At 34.3% G+C, this 22,017-nt stretch overlaps 1 protein-coding gene across 1 annotated transcript; it reads left to right on the forward strand.

The window, feature by feature from the left end:
- Positions 1-1,919: 1,919 nt before the first annotated feature.
- LOC107795917 (peroxisome biogenesis protein 3-2-like) lies at positions 1,920-7,691 on the forward strand. Its single transcript, XM_016618624.2, has 7 exons — positions 1,920-2,101; positions 2,441-2,602; positions 2,738-2,937; positions 3,022-3,152; positions 4,692-4,819; positions 6,416-6,643; positions 7,204-7,691. The coding sequence occupies exons 1-7, from the start codon at positions 2,097-2,099 to the stop codon at positions 7,457-7,459; spliced, it is 1,110 nt and encodes a 369-aa protein (XP_016474110.1). The 5' UTR covers positions 1,920-2,096; the 3' UTR covers positions 7,460-7,691.
- The last annotated feature ends 14,326 nt before the right edge of the window (positions 7,692-22,017 follow it).

A 22,017-nucleotide genomic window follows, 5' to 3' on the forward strand; every position in this document is an offset into this window, starting at 1 on the left:
TTAAAATTACAAATTTATCCAATGTAAAATCTTTTTTTAAAGGGTAAAAAAGGCGAACGACATTTCGCTAAGGGCCTTCGTGCTTTTAATATAGTATAGATTGTTGGAAAGCTGGTACTTGAAGCAAGAGATAAAACTCTATTGAAGAAAGCTTTGAAGCTTAGTACGTAAATTGGGTTTTCAAAAATGTGAACTATTTCTCGTGGGTGTTATTGAGTTTTGTTGGGAATCTTTTAGGAGCTTAAATCTGAAATTATAACAAATTTGGTTAAGATTCAAAGAAGTTGGGTTGTAAATTTTGAGCAAAAATTAATAAAGATAAAAACAATGCTGGTTGTTTTTCGGATTTTTGCATTCTCTCTCTCTTTTTACCTTCGGGTAATGGGTTGGATTATGGAGGACATTTGCATCTATACCCGTTTTTTGGGTCATGTTTTAACTTATACTCGCTTTGCAAAAAAACTTGCAAGCGTACCCACTTTTCGTGTAACTTCAGGCATACGGGCCTGAAGTAGCAAAGGCAATTGCGCAAACTTCAGCATTCTAGTAGACGGGTCTGAAGTAGCAAAAATTGCTGAACCAAGTATGCTGAAATTTTTGTTTGTAATTATTGAACTTAAGCATTCTAGTAGCTGAAGTTTTATTCTCTATTAGCTGAAATTTTTTGTTTGTAATTGTTGTTCTCTATTTGTTGAAGTTTTTGTTTGTAATTGCTGAACTTAAGCATTCTAGTAGCTGAAGTTTTGTTCTCTATTTGCTGAAATATTTTGTTTGTAATTGTTGTTCTCTGTTTGTTGAAGTTTTTGTGTGTAATTGCTGAACTTAAACATTCTAGTAGCTGAAATTTTATTCTCTATTTGCTGAACTCCAGCATGTTTTAGCTGAAGTTTTGTTCTCTATTTGCTAAACTTCAGCATGTTTTAAGTGAAGCTTTGTTATGTTTGTGATGAACTTGACGAAGTTTGTTTTATATTTGTAGTCACGGATCCAGTGAAATCTTGCTTGGCAATAAGTCATCATTGCCTCATATTATGGTTCTTTCTGCTCTTCTGAACACACAATGGATGAGAATTTTTTACATCAATTTCTTTAGGACTTTATTGAGGCGACACGGGAACCAAATATTACATTTATAGTTGCAAAGTTTGATGGAATACTTGGGCTTGGTTTCAAGGAAATTGATGTTGGAAACACTACACCTGTCTGGTAATAAGGCCTGCAATTCATTTGTTCAGTTCAGTTTTTAACCAATTCTATCTTGTTTTCCTTTCTTCATAGTTTTTGGAATCTTGTCTGTTTGATTCATGATATATGTGCAGGTACAATATGGTGAAGCAAGATCTCGTAAAGGAGCATATGTTCTCTTTCTGGCTTAATCACGATATAAATGCAAAAGAGGGAGGTGAACTTGTTTTTGGTGGTGTTGGTCCAAAACACTTTAAGAATAAACATACTTATGGCAATCCTCCGTATGAACTGAAGTTTCATAGCTGCATCAACAACAACAGAAGAAAGAAGAAGAAGAAGAAGAAGAAGAAGAAGAAGAAGAAGAAGAAGAAGGAGGAGGAGAAATTGGGCTGAAATTGTTTAAAAAGTGGGTACAAGTTAATTTTTTTTTTAAAATAGGTATAGATTAAAGGGAGACGACCAAATAAGACGCGTGTGCAATTTTTACAATTATGGGTAGGTGAATTTTGAACCGGATAGATCAAATTTTGATTGAGTCTTTTAATAAGGAGTTGCCACATGACTCTATTAAAAATAAAAATAAATTTGATACATATTCCATAGGATAACAGTAGGGTCTAAAATGATCAAATAGCAGAATGTTTGGTAAATTTAGATAATTTTCGATACTAGAGGGGTATATGTTTCCGATTTTAAAAAGATGGGTTAAAATAAACAAACACATCTACTTTTGGCAATATTGAGCCAAACGAGGTATCGAAGTGGGAAGTAGGCTTCTCCAACGCCATTCTTGGACTCTTAACCTCCCACAAAGTAGCAGCAGGAACAGTAGATTAAAATTCCGGCCCACAATCAAGGCCGGTGAAACAAAAAACAGGATTAACCTGGGCTACTAGTACTTCGATTGGATGTGGTTCGTTAATTCTATCCTTTCCTTTCTGTAATTTCATATGAATATAATTTATGATAATTTAAAAAAAGTTGGGTATGTTATTATCCGTGCAGTGATACTCAAGTTTATATTTTATCTTTTGCTTTGTGGCAGTTCAAGATTCCTTTTTTTCTTTCTTTTTGCCCCATTTAACTGATGCTTTTTAAGAAATATATATATGTTGTAATTGCAAATTGGGTTTTCATAGAGAGGTGTAGAAGTAGCTCAGAATCTGAAGGGTTAGGCAGTTGATTAGAAGAGAAAAAACTATTGTATTGGTGTATCAGTATTTTATTTTTGACACTGATTTTATTGGAATAGGGAGTTTTGGAGAAGGCATAAGAGGAAGGTATATGTTACACTTGGAGTTATTGGAAGTGGGTACCTTTTGTTCAAGCTGTATGACGGACACAGGCGACGTCTCTCTGATCTTGAGAGGGAACTCGCGGATGAAAGAAGAAATGAGGAACTCATTAGATCCCAGTTAAGATTTTCTCTTTTTAATCTTTTAGTTTTTTTCCTGAAAAGGAAGGTACACTGTCTCCTTTTCATTTTGGTTGGTGTACTATGCAGTCTTAGAGCTATATTATGCTCAGAGTTAATTTGTCTCCTCCATAGGGTTAAGGCACATTTTGAGAACATTCAAGGAATAGCTGATTCAACAACATTGCCTCATGTAATGCGGAATTTAAGAAGTCGAATAGAAGAAGAATTGGACCTTGCTCTCTTGACGGAGAGGTTGATGAAAGGAAAAGACCAGCCAAATAGTCTAACAGCTGCAGAGAAGCTCGAGCTGTGGGAGAGACTCAAAATTTTAAGTATGGACATGTGCACACATATAGTTTGTGTTGAATTTTATGTACAATAGTTGGCTTATAATGTTGTATTTTGTACTCTTCCAGCGTTTACCAGAATTGTGTTGTCTCTTTGGGCAACCACAGTGCTAAGCTTGTATATTAGAGTTCAAGTCAACATATTAGGGAGACATCTTTATATCGATACTGCACGTGGCCTTGGAACCTCTTGTCAACTTGTAAGAACTGCTTCTTTTTCCTTGTCCATGACTATGATTCTATCTTGCAATTATGTTTATATTGATTGTTGTATCTACAATGTCTTAAAAAGTCTTGCCTTCGGATGGTTATGATTTTCCACAGCTATGTGGTTGATGATTGCATACTGCGTCTGTGGGGCAATGTATAGGTCAGCAGGTCGATAATGACTGCATCAGACTCTTGGAAAGATGTTTAAACAGGAACACGAACTGAGATTGTTAAGAACATCCCGATTTCCAGGATGTTTGAGACATAGATGTTTAGAGATCCATTAGTTGTTTGGAGGAGTAGGAGTAGGAGTAGGGGGCTTTGTGTAAATAAGAAAAGTTTGGGTCTTTTAAAATATGTGTCATAAACAGTATGCAAAAAAAGCCCCTTCTACCTATTAATGAAAACTTGAGTCTCTTTCTCTCAAAAAGAAGACGCAAAGGTCTCTTTTATTTTTTGGACCCAGTAAGTTAAGTAATGACTGAACGTTAATTGAAAAAATATTTGTAAGCTTGGCTATGCTCGTAAGCCTGCCTTGCTCAGCATCTAAAAGATTGAGCCCAGCTAAAGTATTCTTTGCAGCTGGTTTGAACTTGAGAAAAATTAGAGCCTGAGCTACTCACTAGGCCTTTGTATCATGCACCTGTGTATGAACAAATTGAGGAGAACTGGAACATCTGGCAAGAAAACAATGATATTGGAACAACCTGAAGCAAATATGAAACAGGAACAAGAACTAAGGAGACTAAAATTTGGAGTTGATTTTCACAACAAATGACAGAGCAGGAATATTGTGAGTCTATACATGGGAAGTAACTTGCGGAGCGTCTGTAATGAGATGGAATTTTAGTCTTTGTTGTGTAGTTGGTATGGTTAGAATTTATCGAGTCTTCTAGTATCGAATTGAGTTTTTTGTTTCTGGTACCCAACGTGTGTAGTCTGGGTTGTATTTTCTGGGTGCTCTTGACAAATCATGTTTCTCTAGATAACTTCATTACTTTGCTTATCATTTATTCAGATAAAGGAACAACAACAACATCATACCCAGTATATTCCCAACAGGTGGGGTCTGGGGAGGGTAATATGTATGCAGACCTTACCCCTACCTAATGAAGGTAGAGAGATTCAGATAAAGGAAGTATATGAAAAAAAATTCAACATCTAAAATTGTCTAGTTTACCGATAAATTTTTTTTTGGCTAATTCCCACAACCATTGTCCCTCTGTTTTGGTGTAGGGTATTCAAACGAAAATATAAGTATCGGATTCTATAAGAAGTAGAAAATCAAAATGAAAGTTCAACCCTTTATTGTAATTGAAAAGGGATATTAAGAGTGGCTTGTTTTATGCTATACCCTACTTTGTAGTTGCTTGTTTCAAGTGCATTTTCTTTATTTACTCTATGTTAATGCTGATCCAACTGACGGTAATCTTTTAGCTCTCAGTTTTTTCGCTTGTTGAGGTGCAACTGATAGTATTCCCGGTAGTTCTTTTACTTATTGGAAGAGCATTTTCTTTTTGTTATTCTAGGATGAAGCTGATCTAATTGACAGAGATGACGAGCAGCAGTTTCTTGCCAGTGCAGACTATCTTACTAATGTTGGCCTTCCTGCCTTGATTTCAAGTTTTGAAACTGCAGCATCTGAAGTTCTAAAAGGGTAGGCTCCTTACTTTGTTCTTCACCACTTGGAAGTTCAATTATGCATCTAGAGTTAGCGGGTTGCTCAGTTCTTCCATTTTATTTTCAGTTAGTAACTAACTAACTTTTGGCATTCGGTCCTTCGAACTGACTGATGGACTTATGAATTGATGGTTAGATTCCATAATTCTTTTTTTCTGTTTTTCCCTCTTATGTCAAAAGACAGAATTTTCTGTCTTCAGTTGCAATCAGTGTTAACCTATATTATGAAGTTTACGCAAAGTTTCAAGGTGTTAAAGGCCTACGCCACTGTCCTTGTATTTCAAGCTTACCTTTTTTTCTTTTCCCGTCACTGTGTAACCATACTTTAAGGTTCATCTGTTGCGGATAATTCACTTGACACTAGATATTATTATGATAATTGGTTTCTAATGAGAATAAATCAAGATGGGCATGATGCAAGAGGTTGGAAAAAATAGAAGCTCAATATTTTGCAGTGATACACATCTGTGAATAGCTCCTGGAGGGAGATAACATGGAGGGCATCAAGGTGGAGATATAGATTGGACTTCTGCAGCACATGTAAGATGTAACTATTGTAGTCTGACAATGATGATAAGATAAGGGAGAAAATGAAAAACAGACATGGCAAGGGAGAGAGGAATGGTATTGGGGCTTGTGGAAAAAAGGGAAGCGAAAGAGTGGGAATGAAAAAGTTCAACTCCAGAACAAGGCATATGAGAAGCTTGAAGAATCAAACCCATGTGTTTAAATGCATAGACTTTCCAACAAGCCACAACCCAGTTCTTTTGGAATTTAAATGAACGTGCAGAGACATACACACACGCTCTCTCCCTCTCCCTCTCTCTCTCTCTCACACACACACAGAGAGAGAGAGAGAGAGTTTATGATGTGGGAACCACATACTGAATAAAATATCAACAGTCAGCATCTGATAAGTGCCACGTTTCACTCTCTCCTGTATATCTATGTGCAAGCAGTAGATGAGATTACTTGTGTGTTATTCTTCTGTTTTATGTTTGTTATTTGATTTTTTACCATATTCTTTTAGAAGTTAGATGCCCCACTTATTTTTCTTTTTAAAGTAGTTGCCCATAAAGGATGTTTAGTTGGAAGCCAATAAATATAAGAGCACTAGCCATTGAGTATTGGAGTCATTTGAGTTATCAAATTGTGATTATCCTCTTCCGACCTCCTCATCCAGTGGCCAACGAAGAGGGCCACATCATCCTGTCGGTCGACGGGGTTAAACAAACCTTTATCATGTATATAAAGACCCAGGGATAAAGAAGCCGTACCCATGCGATTGTAGGTGATAGAATGGATATAATGAAGGATAATATAGGACCAATGGGGGTTCACTAAGAAAATGTTTCTCGATGCTCGTGGTACAAACATACATGCTATTTAGAAGGCATGATGTGTTGGAACATTGTCCTCCTGGAGTTAAACATTTTGGTGGATGAAAGGTAGACGATGACCCTTCACAAACAATGGGATTGTGTAGTTGTGTGTAATATACTTACTTTGTATTTGAAATAGCTATGCCTTGCCAAAATTGGTCTTTTAAAATTTCTGAACTTCTGGTTTGCAGAAAACAGTTGAAGGATTTCTTCAACACAACTTTACTGCATGATACTGTTCTGCGGATATTGGACACCTTCATGAGCTTGGGAAGCCCTCATCACTGGCTGGGCTTTTTGATGCCAGAGCACTTTAAACTATATAACTCTGCAGCAACCTTTAGTAGTGGTAATACAGAACCTTCTCCTTCATCCAAATTCGAACAACTTATGCTGGAGGCACGGACCGTTTTGTCAAGGTACTTTTGTTTATTTTTCCCATTGTGTTGCAAGACAAGATTCAGCTTGGTATACCAAGTTCATCACTGAATTGTTATACAAGATCTTAGAATGGTTAAGGCACTAGAGGAATATTTATCCAGAATGTGAAGAAAACAATCATATGAACATTGAGATTTTCTCGATATTATGCGGAAAAGCAAATTTTTGACATCTTTTGTTGAGCACATAGCGGAAATACTTCCACATTAGTCAAAATTTGGGCAATGTCACACAAATGGATAGGTCTGCTTGTAACATTTGCACCTTTTTATGCTGCTTTGAGCACAAGGAAAGGTACTGAATTCCCCACCCACAACCCAAAAAGAAAAAAATAAATAGGAAAAATGGAGCTGTCTGCTGTGTTCCTTCTAAGGATAAGTTTAGAATTTAATGCATCTGATCAAGCAAAATGTCTTCATTCCTTAGCTCTTAACTGATGCCTGCCAGTTTAAAATATTGACAAATTCAAGTATTTGTTTCTCATATTAATTCACTTTGGCAAATTTGTTAGTTGATTACTTGTCCTTTTGTTGGGCAGCTCTGAATTTGAGAATATTCTGGATTTGTCACTTAAAACGGCAGTGGATGTGATGATGGAAGACGTGACTGTCCTGTGCGGGGAAACCAATTTAAAATTAGGCATTCCATTAGCTAAACTTCTACCACGACTCGCTCATATGAGTCGTATCCTGCTTGAAGAATCCAATCGGAACAGGTATATCCAAGTTGTCCAAGACATGCCAGTAGTAGAAATGTTCTTCACCTTGTTATATGCAAGCACACCAACTTCATAGTGTAGGAGCATTGTTGTACTTTTATTTTAGCTTCAGCCTGAGGCATGGTTGTAATAGATTGCATTAGCTCTTTGTTAGTTTCTGTAAGGGTTAAAATCTGAAAAGAAAAAATAAGGAAGCTGAAGATTTTCTAGTGAAATTTCACTCTTTCCAAGTACCTATGGTATGCTGCTTACTGCTTAGTATGTAATTTCTTATGCAACCTGATTATTACATCAGGTGAATTAATGGTTTAGACCAGCTTCCCCCTCTAGCTTAGTTGTCCCCTTTTCTCATGTATGTATAGACTTGAGCTTTTCTTATCATGCTTATGTGCCATTAAAGGGTTATTTAATGATTAGCTGAAAGTTTTAATATCATTTACTTGTATATTTATGTACTGGTAATCTGATACGTCTTAAATATTTTTTACTTGACTTTTGTCCAAGGAAAAATCCGCCAACAAACTAAAAAGAACCCCGCTACTGTGATGTTAATAGAGATCGGTCTCTACAAACTTGAAAAGAAAAACATTGTGGGATTTTAGTAAAACATTAGGATAGGCTGGGAGTGAAGTCCTTTCTCGGACCCAGCTTGAATGCTGGATGGTTTGTATACCGGTAACATATTCTGTGAAAAATACCTTAGTAATAATACAGAAGAAAAGTATAAAAAGCGTAGCACAGTCACAGGTTCATTGGAACAAAATTTGCAAGTGAAAATACCACCTTTTGAATTTCGAATATTAATTAACATTGTTTGCTGCATCGTAGAAGCCCTTTGGGATTTGATCAACCATTCATCGGATGACTGATTGAACATGTTTACATATTGCATGACCATCAATTCGTACGTGTCGGATCCTCCAAAAGCATCACATTTTGGAGGATCCTAAAACAAATAAGACGCTATTCTTTGGAGTCCGAGCAATATAGATTGATAGTGATAGTTTAAAGGGTGGCAGAGGAATAATAAGGAAACCCTTCAGTCCAAGAAAAGGAGGCGAAAACCGAGCTCAGCTCCTGCATCATTGGAGCAAGAACATGTCCGATGATCTTATCCATCTGCTTTGACATGCTCATGCAACAATGATTCAGCAGCAAAGATCAGTCCCAAAAACCACCTTGTGTTGGAAAGAACAGTTTCCTTCTGTCCTCTGTTTGGCGCTCTACACATTGTGAAGTAGGAAGAGGAGCCTTATATTATACTAAAAGAAGACCAACAAAGCAATGCTTTCACTTGTTTCATAAATCTTGCATGATTTTGAGGAAAACCTTCACTTCATAAAGTCTCTACTTACGGCGAAATTACGTCACCTTATCTTTTCAAGACCAATGACGGCGAAATTAATGATATCTCGCATCTTTATGCTTTGCCTACAACATAGACACCTAGCTGCCTTATTTCAAAGCGACCCTTTAATGATTGATAGGAAACCCCAATTGATTCTCTTTTTTGCATTTATCGTACTGGGAAAAAATAAGTTTAGTTTAATTCTTAAATTGAAAATTGTTTGGGGTCGTTTGGTAGGATGTATTAGAGAAAATAATACATGTATTAGCTTTTGGTATTACTAATTTCTTGTTTGGTACACTTTTTCAACCTACGTACAAGTATTAGTTATACAACATATTTGGTATTATCCTATGTATAACTAATACATATCAAACCGTGGTATTAGGAATACCAAAGCTATTAATGCATGCATTAGCATGGTTAAGACAAAATTGTTCTCAAAGTCTCTTAAAGCTAAAAATTATGGACGGTATTTTTGTCAACAACTAATTTTCTTAAAAATTATGCAACGCATTTTAATTTTTAATACACCACACCAAACAGTGTATAAGAAACAATTTCTGCATAACTAATGCTTGCATTACCTTTTTTTTTTTGGTCAACGGGAAATTTTATATATATATAAACTAGAAACTACAGTGCATATTACTGCAGTTCCCCTAAAACAACTATGTTTTGTTCAATTGTATCAATATTACATGCCAAAATTCCTAACTACTTCAATTCCTAGGATATCTGCCCAAAATACATCATTTGTAAACATCGGAGGAACTGCTAGCATGGTAGTTCTACTCAAAAATTTGAATTTGCTGCCTCCTTCGCCAGTGTGTCAGGCACTCTATTCTGCTCCCTGTAATTGTGTCTCACCGCCACCTTGTTCATCCTTTGCGTCAATAACATGCATTCACAAATCATAGGATCATAAGTTATATTGCATGTGAGTGACATTTTTATTACTTTAGCCGAATTTGTAGCTATGTACAGAGGAACCCATCCATTTTGTTCTACTATTTGGAGTTCCTTTAGCAGTGATTTTAGATCTGCCATGGTGTTAGTGGTGTGTGGTATATTTTCTATATACCCCATAATTCAATATGATTCCGTAATACCCTATGTAAGCACGTGATTTTTGCCCTATATGAGAATTACTCCCAAAAAATTCAAAATAAAATGATTTTCCTTGGTGTGCAATTTTGAGAATTTTTGTGACATTTTTGGATAATTATTTGTATTTGTCTGTGCATGTTTATTTGTTAAATTAATAAAAAATACAAAAAATATGTCGCATTTTGCATGTAGGATTTAATTCTACAATTGTTAGTGATTAAGTTTGTTTTACAAAAATTGAAAATTACAAAAATAGGCATCTTTTGCATTTTTAGCATTTAATGTCCAATTGTACAATTTTATGCTTAATTAGTACTTAATTGTGCGTTAATTGTTATTGGAAGTTAATTTGCGTTTTTATAACTTAATTTAGTTCTTAATAATAATTTAAGTATTTTTAGAATTTAGTTTTAGAAAAATAAAAGAAGAAAAGAGAGCAAAAGTATAAAGAAAATCGGAATTGGACCTCTTCTTCAATTTCAAATAATTTGCGTTTTTATAACTTAATTTAGTTCTTAATAATAATTTAAGTATTTTTAGAATTTAGTTTTAGAAAAATAAAAGAAGAAAAGAGAGCAAAAGTATAAAGAAAATCGAAATTGGACCTCTTCTTCAGTTTATATATATATAAACTAGAAACTACAGTGCAGATTACTGCAGTTCCCCTAAAACAACTATGTTTTGTTCAATTGTATCAATATTACATGCCAAAATTCCTAACTACTTCAATTCCTAGGATATCTGCCCAAAATACATCATTTGTAAACATCGGAGGAACTGCTAGCATGGTAGTTCTACTCAAAAATTTGAATTTGCTGCCTCCTTCGCCAGTGTGTCAGGCACTCTATTCTGCTCCCTGTAATTGTGTCTCACTACCACCTTGTTCATCCTTTGCGTCAATAACATGCATTCACAAATCATAGGATCATAAGTTATATTGCATGTGAGTGGCATTTTTATTACTTTAGCCGAATTTGTAGCTATGTACAGAGGAACCCATCCATTTTGTTCTACTATTTGGAGTTCCTTTAGCAGTGATTTTAGATCTGCCATGGTGTTAGTGGTGTGTGGTATATTTTCTATATACCCCATAATTCAATATGATTCCGTAATACCCTTTGTAAGCACGTGATTTTTGCCCTATATGAGAATTACTCCCAAAAAATTCAAAATAAAATGATTTTCCTTGGTGTGCAATTTTGAGAATTTTTGTGACATTTTTGGATAATTATTTGTATTTGTCTGTGCATGTTTATTTGTTAAATTAATAAAAAATACAAAAAATATGTCGCATTTTGCATGTAGGATTTAATTCTACAATTGTTAGTGATTAAGTTTGTTTTACAAAAATTGAAAATTACAAAAATAGGCATCTTTTGCATTTTTAGCATTTAATGTCCAATTGTACAATTTTATGCTTAATTAGTACTTAATTGTGCGTTAATTGTTATTGGAAGTTAATTTGCGTTTTTATAACTTAATTTAGTTCTTAATAATAATTTAAGTATTTTTAGAATTTAGTTTTAGAAAAATAAAAGAAGAAAAGAGAGCAAAAGTATAAAGAAAATCGGAATTGGGCCTCTTCTTCAATTTCAAACCACAAGCCCAAATAATTGCCCAACCTTCCCCATGACCCGGTCCATCTCCACACGGGTCGACCCGGTCCGCCCCATAACCCCAATACCCAACCCCTCTTCATTTTTCATTTTTCCCAAAACAAAACAAAAACAAACAAAAAAAAAACAAAACCCTAAAAACCTAATCCATCCGCCCTCCCCCCCTTCCTTTTCTCTCTTCTCCTTCACCACCTTCAAGCTTCCCCAAGCCCCCTCCAATGGCTGCCCGAGCCTCCATCGTCTTCTCCTTCACACCCAAGTCGACCCCCCCGTCCGCCATTAAAACCAAAAACCCATCCACGCCCCTAACCTTTCTTATCCATCTTCACAAAATAAAAAAAAAAACAAAAGAACCCTACCCCTAGAAAACCAGTGGCAACAGCACCCCACAAACGACCTCAAGCCGCAGGTCGCCGGACACCATCTCCCTAACACCAGAAATCTGCCGCCAGATTCCAACCTAGCTGCTCGAAATTCAACCACCAATAACACCCATACGCACACACGGACAGAAACGGTGGGGAGGAGAACGAAGATCTGGAGAGGTCTTTGGTCAGAAATCGGAAAAGAAATGGAATAACAAATAGAGTTCGACTAAGCCGATTCGAGTTACTGCCCGAGGTTGCTGTACATTCGAACTCGTCGTCGAGCTCGAGCTCCCATGGCTGCCTTCTTCGTCGAGCTCCATGTTTGACGTCGCCATGGACAACTACGCTGTTGTTGCCCCGTCCAGCATCGCTTCCACTGTTGCTACTGCTTCACCGCCTTCTCGCCGCCGCTGTTGCGTCTTCTTCAGTCCATACTGCTGTTGCGTCCTTTTCTCTTCGTGCTGCTGCTGCTTCTTTTCCTCCATTGTTGCTGTTGTCCGCTACTTCTTTCTTCAAGTTCTTCGTTTGTCCGTTCGTGATCGTCTTCTGCGTCAAATGGTTTTGGTGCGATATTTGTTTCCGAGCAGATTTGTTATAGTTCGAGTTCGTCGTTGGTCAGTTGTTGTTCGTCGTTTCGATCCGGTTAGTAGATTTTGAGTTTCATTTTGTCCGTATTTCGTTTTGATATTCTCAAATCTAAAATCGATAAATGTTTGATTTTTGTTTTGTTCATGTTCATTGTTTTGTTAATTTTTCAGTTTGTTCATGTGAAATTGTTAGTTTAATGTTGTTAGATTCAAATTGAAGTTTAACTAATTATTTCTTCAGTTTGTTTCATGTGTTGTTATGTATTTTTTCAGAAATTGTTAACGTTGGTTAAATCGTTTGAATCCGTCATGTTTTGTTGTTTAAAATAGATTTTAATGCATGTTTATTCTTTGTTTGAAGTTCATCCAGTAATTTAATTTGAGTTTGTTGTGGTTTTTGATTTGTTGATTTAATTTGAATCATGTATTTTGTTGTTTGTGTTGTTGTCTCTTTGCTCATTCATTTTTGGTCTAAGTTAACCACCTGGTTAACTTATTTCCATTAATTTGAAGTTGAATGATTCATCTATGTTCATATGGTTTGTTGTTGAGTTTGTTTAAGAAATTGGTCATATTGGCTATATTTTGGTTAAGATCGATTAGTTGAATTGGTTATAGCTGATGGGGTAGTTTGGTAAATTGCAGTACGTTCATGGGTAAAATGGTAATTGCAATATGGTCGGAGGGGTAGTTTGGTAATTGAACATTTTGAATAATTCTTTATGTTAAGCATGAGGGACAAAATGTAATGGGGTGTGGGTGATATAATTGTTTAATATAATAGGGGACAAGACATAATGTAGTGGAGGGGAATATTGTAATTATTTTTGTTAGGCATGAAGGACAAGATATAATGGGGTGGGGTTGATACAATTATTTAATATAATGGGGGACAAGATACAAAATAGTGAGGAATAATTCATTTGTTTAAGAAAGTGGGAAACAAAGCATGCTTTGAGGGGAATATTTCGGGTTGGGGATTCAAGACAAGAGTCTTGTTATATATAGAGTCATTTGACACATTTTAGAGGAGGCTTTGAGAGAGACTTTTACACTTGAGAGCTGAGAGATTTTGACACTTGAGGGCTGAAATGAAAAAAAAGGGCAGTTTAAAAAGAAAGAGAGTTTTAGACTAAAACTTAATTGCAGAAGATTATTATTAGGAGGATTATTTTCTAGAGAGATTTTTGGGGAGAATATTTTTGAGAGTAATACATTCTGAAAATCAGTAAACTACTGCATCTTGTATCCGTCTCTCTTCTGCTTTGACTGCGATTGCATTTTGGTATTGCTGATTTTTCAATCTGTTACTGGGTTATTCTACTGGTCGCTACTGGTTTTGCTGTGTTGCTGAACCTGCTGTTGCTGTGTTATTATTGCTGCTGACTTCTCCTTCTTTTGTTCTTGTACTGCCATTTCCAGGTACACATTTGTACACTCTCGGATTGAAGCGAAATGAAATATTAATCAGGCTTTGTTCCTGTTGAATTCCTCCTGTTTAGATTTGTGTTTGAATATAATTTTCCTATCTTTGTATAAAAATGTAGTTGATTGATTAATGAGTAATGAGGTTGCATATGTATAACTTCTTCATTTAATAATGTTAGTTTAAATTAATCGAAGAATAGTTAATCTGTTTTGATATTATTATGCGTCAATCTCATGTTCCAGTGTTATTAAATAATAGAATATAGAACATAAGCAATCTCTCTTTGTACAAACTCTATTGCAATTTTCCATTTGCATTAGCCGTAAACTAATAACTAATAAGTTACGTCTTTTCAACATGTAATTAATTGAAGGATTTTCTTTTATTTTAGAGACAAACTTAATAGAACAAATGTAGTCACTATAGGTTCATCCTTTAAAATAAAAATGAGACGAGCCTCGCCAAATAAATCGCACATCGCTGGGGCCCTCAATAAATACATAACCATTACTAGACTTTGGATTTGGCCGTTTAGTGAATTTTTCACGGCCTTTTTCTAAAAACAACAATACGCAGTTTCTTTAGGACGCGTCTTAATTAATCGTACCTTCTTAAATACGGGTGTGCATTTATGTGACCCAAATCCAAATCTCAACGGAGTCGAAATGTGTCTCTAATCACGGGTACATTGATTGTGACGTGGTTCGAGATGCGTGTCCATGACGTTGCAAATTCCTTTTAAAAAATAAGAATGAGATGAGCCTCGCCGAATAAAAATACAAAGTTGTGGGGCCCTCAGTAAATATTTGCTTTAAAATTGCTTAGACTTCGGGATGGACCATTTAGTAAAATTCCACGGCCCTACCCAAAGTAAATGATACGCTAGTCACTTTAGGCGCGTATTTAATAATGTTATCTTCCTAAATTCGGGTGCACATTTATGTGACCCAAATCCCAATCTCAACAGAGTTGAAATGTAGCTCTAACCACGGGTACATTGATTGTGACGTGGTTCGAGATGTGTTTCCACGATGTTGCAATTCTTGATAATAATAATAATAATAATTATGAAAGCGGTAAAAAGTTAAAATTTGCACATAAGTTCATATTTGTATAAAATCAGATAATCAAGCCGAATATGACAGTTGAGCGACCGTGCTAGAACCACGGAACTCGGGAATGCCTAACACCTTCTCCCGGGTTAACAGAATTCCTTATCCGGATTTCTGGTACGCAGACTGTAATATGGAGTCATTCTTTTCCTCGATTCGGGATTAAATTGGTGACTTGGGACACCCTAAAATCTCCCAAGTGGTGACTCTGAAATAAACAAACAAATCTCGTTTCGATTGTCCTTTAACTAGAAAAAACTCCTACGCCCCTCGCGGGGGCGCAAAAAGGAGGTGTGACACCCTACCAATTCCCCTAATGCCTGGATTGCCCTTGGCAGCCCCATCCGTGTTAAGTTTATAGTAGCTCCTCATGGGGGCTCCCATTTAACTCTGCTATGGAATAGCTTCCTGATAACACCTTTTTGTGCCAACATATAATACTCTGTTGATTTGAAGATGGTGTTTTTTTGTCGCGATGTTATCTTTCTTATTATTAAAAAGGTTATGGTTTCTTGCTAGCCAGGTGTACTAGAACCAAAAGGAAAGGATGTTTTCCCAAGGGATAATATTGTTAAAGGATAGCTTCTTTAGGTTTTTCTAGGTTATTGGCCAAAGTTGTGCTGAGAAGATAGGATTCAATTGCTGGCTTTTAGTAGTTTCCTTGGTTAGTATTTCATGCCAGAATAAGGTTGCATTGAGGCATTCAAAAAAGATGTGGTCACTAGTTTCAAGCATTGTTGAACAAATACAACATTGTGGGTTGCAATTAACCCCAATTTTGTGCAGGAAAGCTCCAGTGGGTAGCCTGTCTTGAGAAAGCAACCAGAAGAAGTTTTTATTTTGTTAGGAACTTTTAACTTCCAAATCCAATTGAAGTTACCTTCCCCCTCTTTCAACATATTCTCATTATTGTTGCTAAGGAAGGTATAGGCTTATTTGGTGGTGAAAGACCCGTTTGGAGTCAGCCCCCATATTAGCCTATCTTTCTTGGCAGAGTTAGTAGGGATAAAGGTTGATTTGATCAAGTTAGTAATGTTCACAGGGATGTCTATGAAGATGGATGAGGTATCCCAGTTCCCTGAATTGTAGATGGTGTCAACTTTGGTAGTCATGTCATTTGGGGTTAATGGACCCTCAATCATGTCCCTAATTGCTGGTTGGTTTGGGATCCAAGCATCATTGATGAAGCTCACCACGTTTCCCTTGTGGACAATCCATCCACTGGCCTTGTTGCATGTATCAAAAAATGCTTGTGTTACTAATTCATGTATTACTAATCCCTCCACTACTAATATACCTTATTCAGCAATTTTCTTATACACCCTACCAAACTATCCCTTGGACAAACTGATGGCCAGATATTTTTGAGAAAGGTACACAGAAGGACATACTAAAGAACAAATCTAATTAATTAAACAAGCTATGTATAACTACTCTTAGTACTTCTTAAGAATATAAGTACCTTTTAATTGAAGGGAGTGAAGAGGAATCTCATAGATATAACTAAAAAGACCATAAGAGGTGTAATAAAGTAATATTTTTCACCTAATATCTCTAGAATAGGTATCTTCACAACTTAGTTATACACCGTTAATTTTCTTTATAAGTAGTTTTTTCATCACCAAAATTTATGATATTAAGAGCATGTTTGGCCATGCTTTTGGGAGGCCAAAAGTACTTCCCCCCCCACCCCCCAAAAGTACTTTTTTTAAAATTTAAGTTGTTTGGCCAAGATAAAGAAGTGCTTTTAGCCAGCAACAGAAGCAGTTTTTCTGCTTTTGGGAAGAAGCGGAAAATTCTAACTTCTTCCAAGAAGCAGAAGCAGAACCATATAATTAATTTATTCAAGACAAAACTATCCTCACCTTAAAATTTATACTTTTCAAATCATCCCTCACTAATTTAAGTTATTTTTTTTTCATATTTGTTTATGGTTTTATCATTCTCTTAAATTTAAAGATATCATATACATGAATCATATTGTAACTTTCCAAAATTTTTATTGACTTTTCTTATTTTTGATTTTTTTTGGGTGTAATATCTTGTAACTTTTCAAATTATCTTCTTCTTTTTTCACACTAAAGCAAATTATCGACATCCTTCTTTGGATTATCAGTTCTCTTCCTGCAAATAATTATTTATAATTTTTTCTGTTATAGGCTATTAGTTCTTGAATCTTTAAAACAGTTATCAAATCTAATTTGTGAAAATTGCCTACAAATAGGTAATAAATTTATAATTTCATAGCATAATCTATCTATATATTATTAAAAGATGAAGAAAAAACACACATTAAACCAAGTGACAGTCTCACAATAGGTTGCTTGGCAATTTACGACAAAGTTGGTTAGGTTAGATAATAATTAGTTTCTTTTTTAATTTAAATTTTAAAAAATTAAATTATACATTATGTGTTGTTAATAATTAGTTACATTACTCTTTAAATTTATTTTTATTTCACGCCCAATGCCGTATTTCAAGAGTGACACTCAGAATCATCTAGTTACAACTACCATGGCTATACATAATTTCATCCGACAATATTCTTCTACCCATAAAGAATTCAACTATTATGCTAATGAAGACATTACTACAAAGATTGAGGAAGGAGATGTGTCTTCTGATATTGCTTTACAAATGCAATGCAAGTGTTCTACTAATATGGAGGCGTTGTGTGGTAGAAACAGAGATGAATTATTGAAAATTATTATCATGTGTGAGTGACTTTACTTATTATTTTATGGTGGATTATCAGTATATAGTAATTTGTGGAATAAACTTCTAATTCATACTAAATGAAGTATTTTGATTATTCAAATTATTGTATAACAATAAGTAATTACAGTAGATAATATTATATGTTTTGGTATAACTATATATGTAAAATTGATTTAAATCTTTAGTATGTATGTTTACTTTATGTTTCATATTTTAATTAAATAAAATAAAAATAATAAAAGTTTCTTACGATAAATACTTAAGTTTATTTTTCTCTTTAAAATTATTATAAGACCTTGGTACTGTCCTTTTTTGTAATTTGACATTCAAAAGCACTTTTTAGAAAGATTAGCCAAACATAATTTATTTATTAAATATTGCAAAAATTACTTCTTAAATGAATTGGCCAAACACAAATTGTTTTTTTAAAAGTACTTCCGAAAAAAGTATTCCTTAAAGAGATTTTTACATTCTTATACACTATATGAAACTATATTACCCTCTCTGTTCAAATTTTACTATAATTACATTTTATATACTCAATTACCATTTATGTACATTTTAAGGGAATTAATGATAATAATTAGTGTCCTAAAATTACTCTAACATATCTTCCAATCGCCCACGTTTCTCTCTCCACATCCCATTCCCCTCCCCCACGTATCTTGCACCCACCCACAATTACATCATTGACAACCATTAAAAAACTTTGAATTCGAATTTGGGTTTTCAAAAAATATTACTTGTTTGAATTTGATGTTGTTGCAAAGAATTGTGAATTCTCTCTACGTTTCTCTCTATCTCTCAATCCCTAATTTTAGTAATGTAAAGCAAAGGAAAAGAGAGCATCAAGTCCACCCTTGACAGCCATTAAAAAACTTTGAAGCTTTGAATTCGAATTTGAGTTTTCAAAAATCATTATTTGTTTGGATTAGGTGTTGTTGCAAACAATTGAGAATATGGTTTGGAGTTTATATCTCAATTTTAAGGGGTTTTGGTGAAGATTAGACTTGGTTTTGGCTGAATTTCAGATTGAAACTCGAAGAAGAAGAAGAAGACACGATATACATTATATTTACGAAATTGTAGTAAAATTGTAGAAAAATTGTATTCTGTTGTTTATATATTTTTCTTTTATTTATTTAACTATTGTATAAAAGTTGAACAACATTATATTGAGATTATATTTAAGTTGTATGATATTGTAGTTGTATATAACTGAGTAGAAATAATATATGAAAATTGTAGATAAGTTGTATAATATATAATTAGTTGTATGAAATTTATTTTTACTATGTATAAATCAGATACAAAATATACAAAAGACATATTGTATAAATTTTGTATAAATTTTGTATTTAAGTTGTATGTTAATGCGGGAAGCAAGACTTAGATGGTTCGGGCACATTCAGAGAAGGAGCACTAATGCATCGGTGAGGAGGTGTGAGCGACTGACTGTGGTGGGCACAAGAAGAGGTAGAGGGTGACCTAAGAAGTATTGGGGAGAGGTGATCAGATAGGACATGACGCGACTTAGGATTACTGAGGACATGGCCCTTGACAGGGAATTGTGGAGGTCGAGCATTAAGGTTGTAGGTTAGGGGAAAATTGTGAACAATAGAGTGAGACTAGCCAGTTAGGAGTTAGTCTGAGAATGCTACTGGTCGTCTACTGATGCAGGGCTTTATCTGCTGGTTTTTACTATATCATCCATCTATTTCGTATTTCGTATCTCTTATATTGCTGTTATTTTATTATGAGTCTATTTATGGTACTAATATATCGTCTCTTGTTGCTTTCTTGAGCCGAGGGTATCCTGGAAACAACCTCTCCGCCCCTCGAGGTAGGGATAAGGTCTGCGTACATATTACTCTCGCCAGACTCCACTTGTGGGATTATACTGGGCCGTTGTTGTTATTGTAGTTGTATTTAACTGGATAAAAATAATGTGTGAAAGTTATAGATAAGTTGTAGATGATTTGTATTGAGCAGACAAACTTCAAAGCCATTATGGATAGTGGGACATCCTTTACATTTCTCCTGGATCAAATTTACGATAGAGTCGTTAAAGAGGTAGGCTTACAACTATTTGATGCTTATTGCACTTTAAAGTGCTATATTTTTACAAATCCTTTTTCGGTCCTTTTCCGCTTACAATTTGATAGGGAAGTGAATGCAACAAAAGCCAGGATTGAAGGATATCCCTGGCAATATTGCTACAAATCCAGGTAATGGAATATAAGAGAAAGAGAGATGCACTTTCTTTTTACTTAATATAAATCATTCTTAAAATGTCCTCAACATAAGTTTCAAAAAAAAAAGAAGCAGCTTCTTCTTTTTTCTTCATTCTTCTTTCTCGACTTCACACTGAACTAAGTACTATTTTCTCTTCAGAGCTCTCCACATTTCTCATGGAAAATCTCTCACATTCATTTTCTAAAAAGAGTTACCACCATGGAAGCAGGTTCTTTACAACGGCAAGCAAGTCATTATACGATGACGTTTTTGGTGGCCCGCCGAAGTTCAGGGTACCAACACTAGCTCCTCGTTACGAGAATTATACTGAGATTTTCGGAGGTTTTCACTCTTTTCGTGCCCCTAAGGAGTTTTTACACCATTAGTAGAGCACAACTATGTTTTAAAATGTAGAATTGAGATTCGCCGGGGCTCGCCCCGGAGCGGAGCACTCGTAAAATGCCCCTGGACTTATGTGGGGCTTAGTTACGTGGGACTTACGCCTCGGCCATCGGGGCTTACACCCCGGACACGCCCAACGCCCAGTATATTGGGCTCGCCTAATAAAACTTTATGCAATTGTATATAACTAACCTTGTAAATCCTCAAATTTTCTTAATAAATCGTTTATTATTCAAAATTATTTTTTCTTAATCATAAATCATTAAGTTGAGAGTATTTTATGTCATAATTAAAATAAAAATTATTGCACATTATCCACTAAGACTGCTATGATAGTTAATTTTAAATAAATTTTTCATTTAAAAATATTTACTGATTTATTAACTTTTGTTATGTCTTTACTATATAATAATCCATATTTTTTTATAAATTTTTCTAAATATTTTTTCCCACGTTTACGAGATACAATACTTATTAATTTAAGAGCTCGGTATTAGCTAGTAAATATTTACAAATAATTAGTTATCATGGTATTGTATGGTGTATTATATGTCACTTTATTAACTTGTTGAAACTTAAAATAAATGATGCTAGAGAATCATATTGAAATTGTGAATTATGTTTTTATATAAATTCTCTTTCAAATAGAAAGCATATTAAATAAAAAGAGTATTTTATGAAAAATATCAAATTATAATATCGAAATTATTTCAAGATCCATTACTTCTTAAGGAGATACATATAAGATTTCGTATCAAATACATTACTTTTGATGTTTGAGTTGTAATGACATTGCAGCTAATTTGCATATTATGATATATGTCATACTTTTCGTATTATTCATAGTTGAATTATACTTTATAAAAATTTTAAATAGATTATTTGTTATAATTTTGTTATTTTAATGTAACTTTTATAATTATTTTTTATTTTATACTATTTAAAAATTATTGAAATTAGTAAAATTTAAAGATTCATGAGACTTATGCCCCATGTTTTAATGATTATTACATTGTCAAATGGTTTATATATGTTAGGTAATTTGCATAGAAGTTGAGATATTTAGGTTAGTGGTCAATTTTATGTAGGCAAAATACCTTAAATCACCCCTAAACTTGGCTCATATTATTAATATCATCCCTCAACTATACCCGATCTTAATTACCCCCCTCAACTTGGCCTTTTGAGGGTCATTACCCCCCTAGACGTTGATGTGACAAAAGTGTGAGTACACTCGCCTGCCACGTGGATTTTTCCTGTCTATGTGGCATTTTTTTGAAAAATAATTTTTTTTTACCTTTTTAAGAATATTACTTTTTAGATAATTTTTTTTCGAATACAATTTATAATAAAACTTGGATAGAACTACATTATTTAGGCTAAATATTTTTATTTGGCAAAAAATAATAAAGTATTAGTTAATCTTTTTTTGAAATTGACCTGCAAATAATGATTTGTATAATTAATAAATAATCAAGGCATCTAAAAAGTTATAAAAAATACATAGTTTGAATAAAAATGAAGTTTTAGTTAATATATATTTTTTTTAATTTGACCTGAAAATAAAGATTTATACAATTGAAATAAATAGTCAAGACATCTAAAAAATTATAAAAAATACATAGTTGAAATAAATGCCTTGATTATTTATTTCAATTGTATCCAAGTTTTATTATAAATTTTATTCGAATTTTTTTTATCTAAAAAGT

Source organism: Nicotiana tabacum, chromosome 6 (assembly GCF_000715075.1).
Source record: "Nicotiana tabacum cultivar K326 chromosome 6, ASM71507v2, whole genome shotgun sequence".
In the NCBI taxonomy this organism is placed as follows: domain Eukaryota; kingdom Viridiplantae; phylum Streptophyta; class Magnoliopsida; order Solanales; family Solanaceae; genus Nicotiana; species Nicotiana tabacum.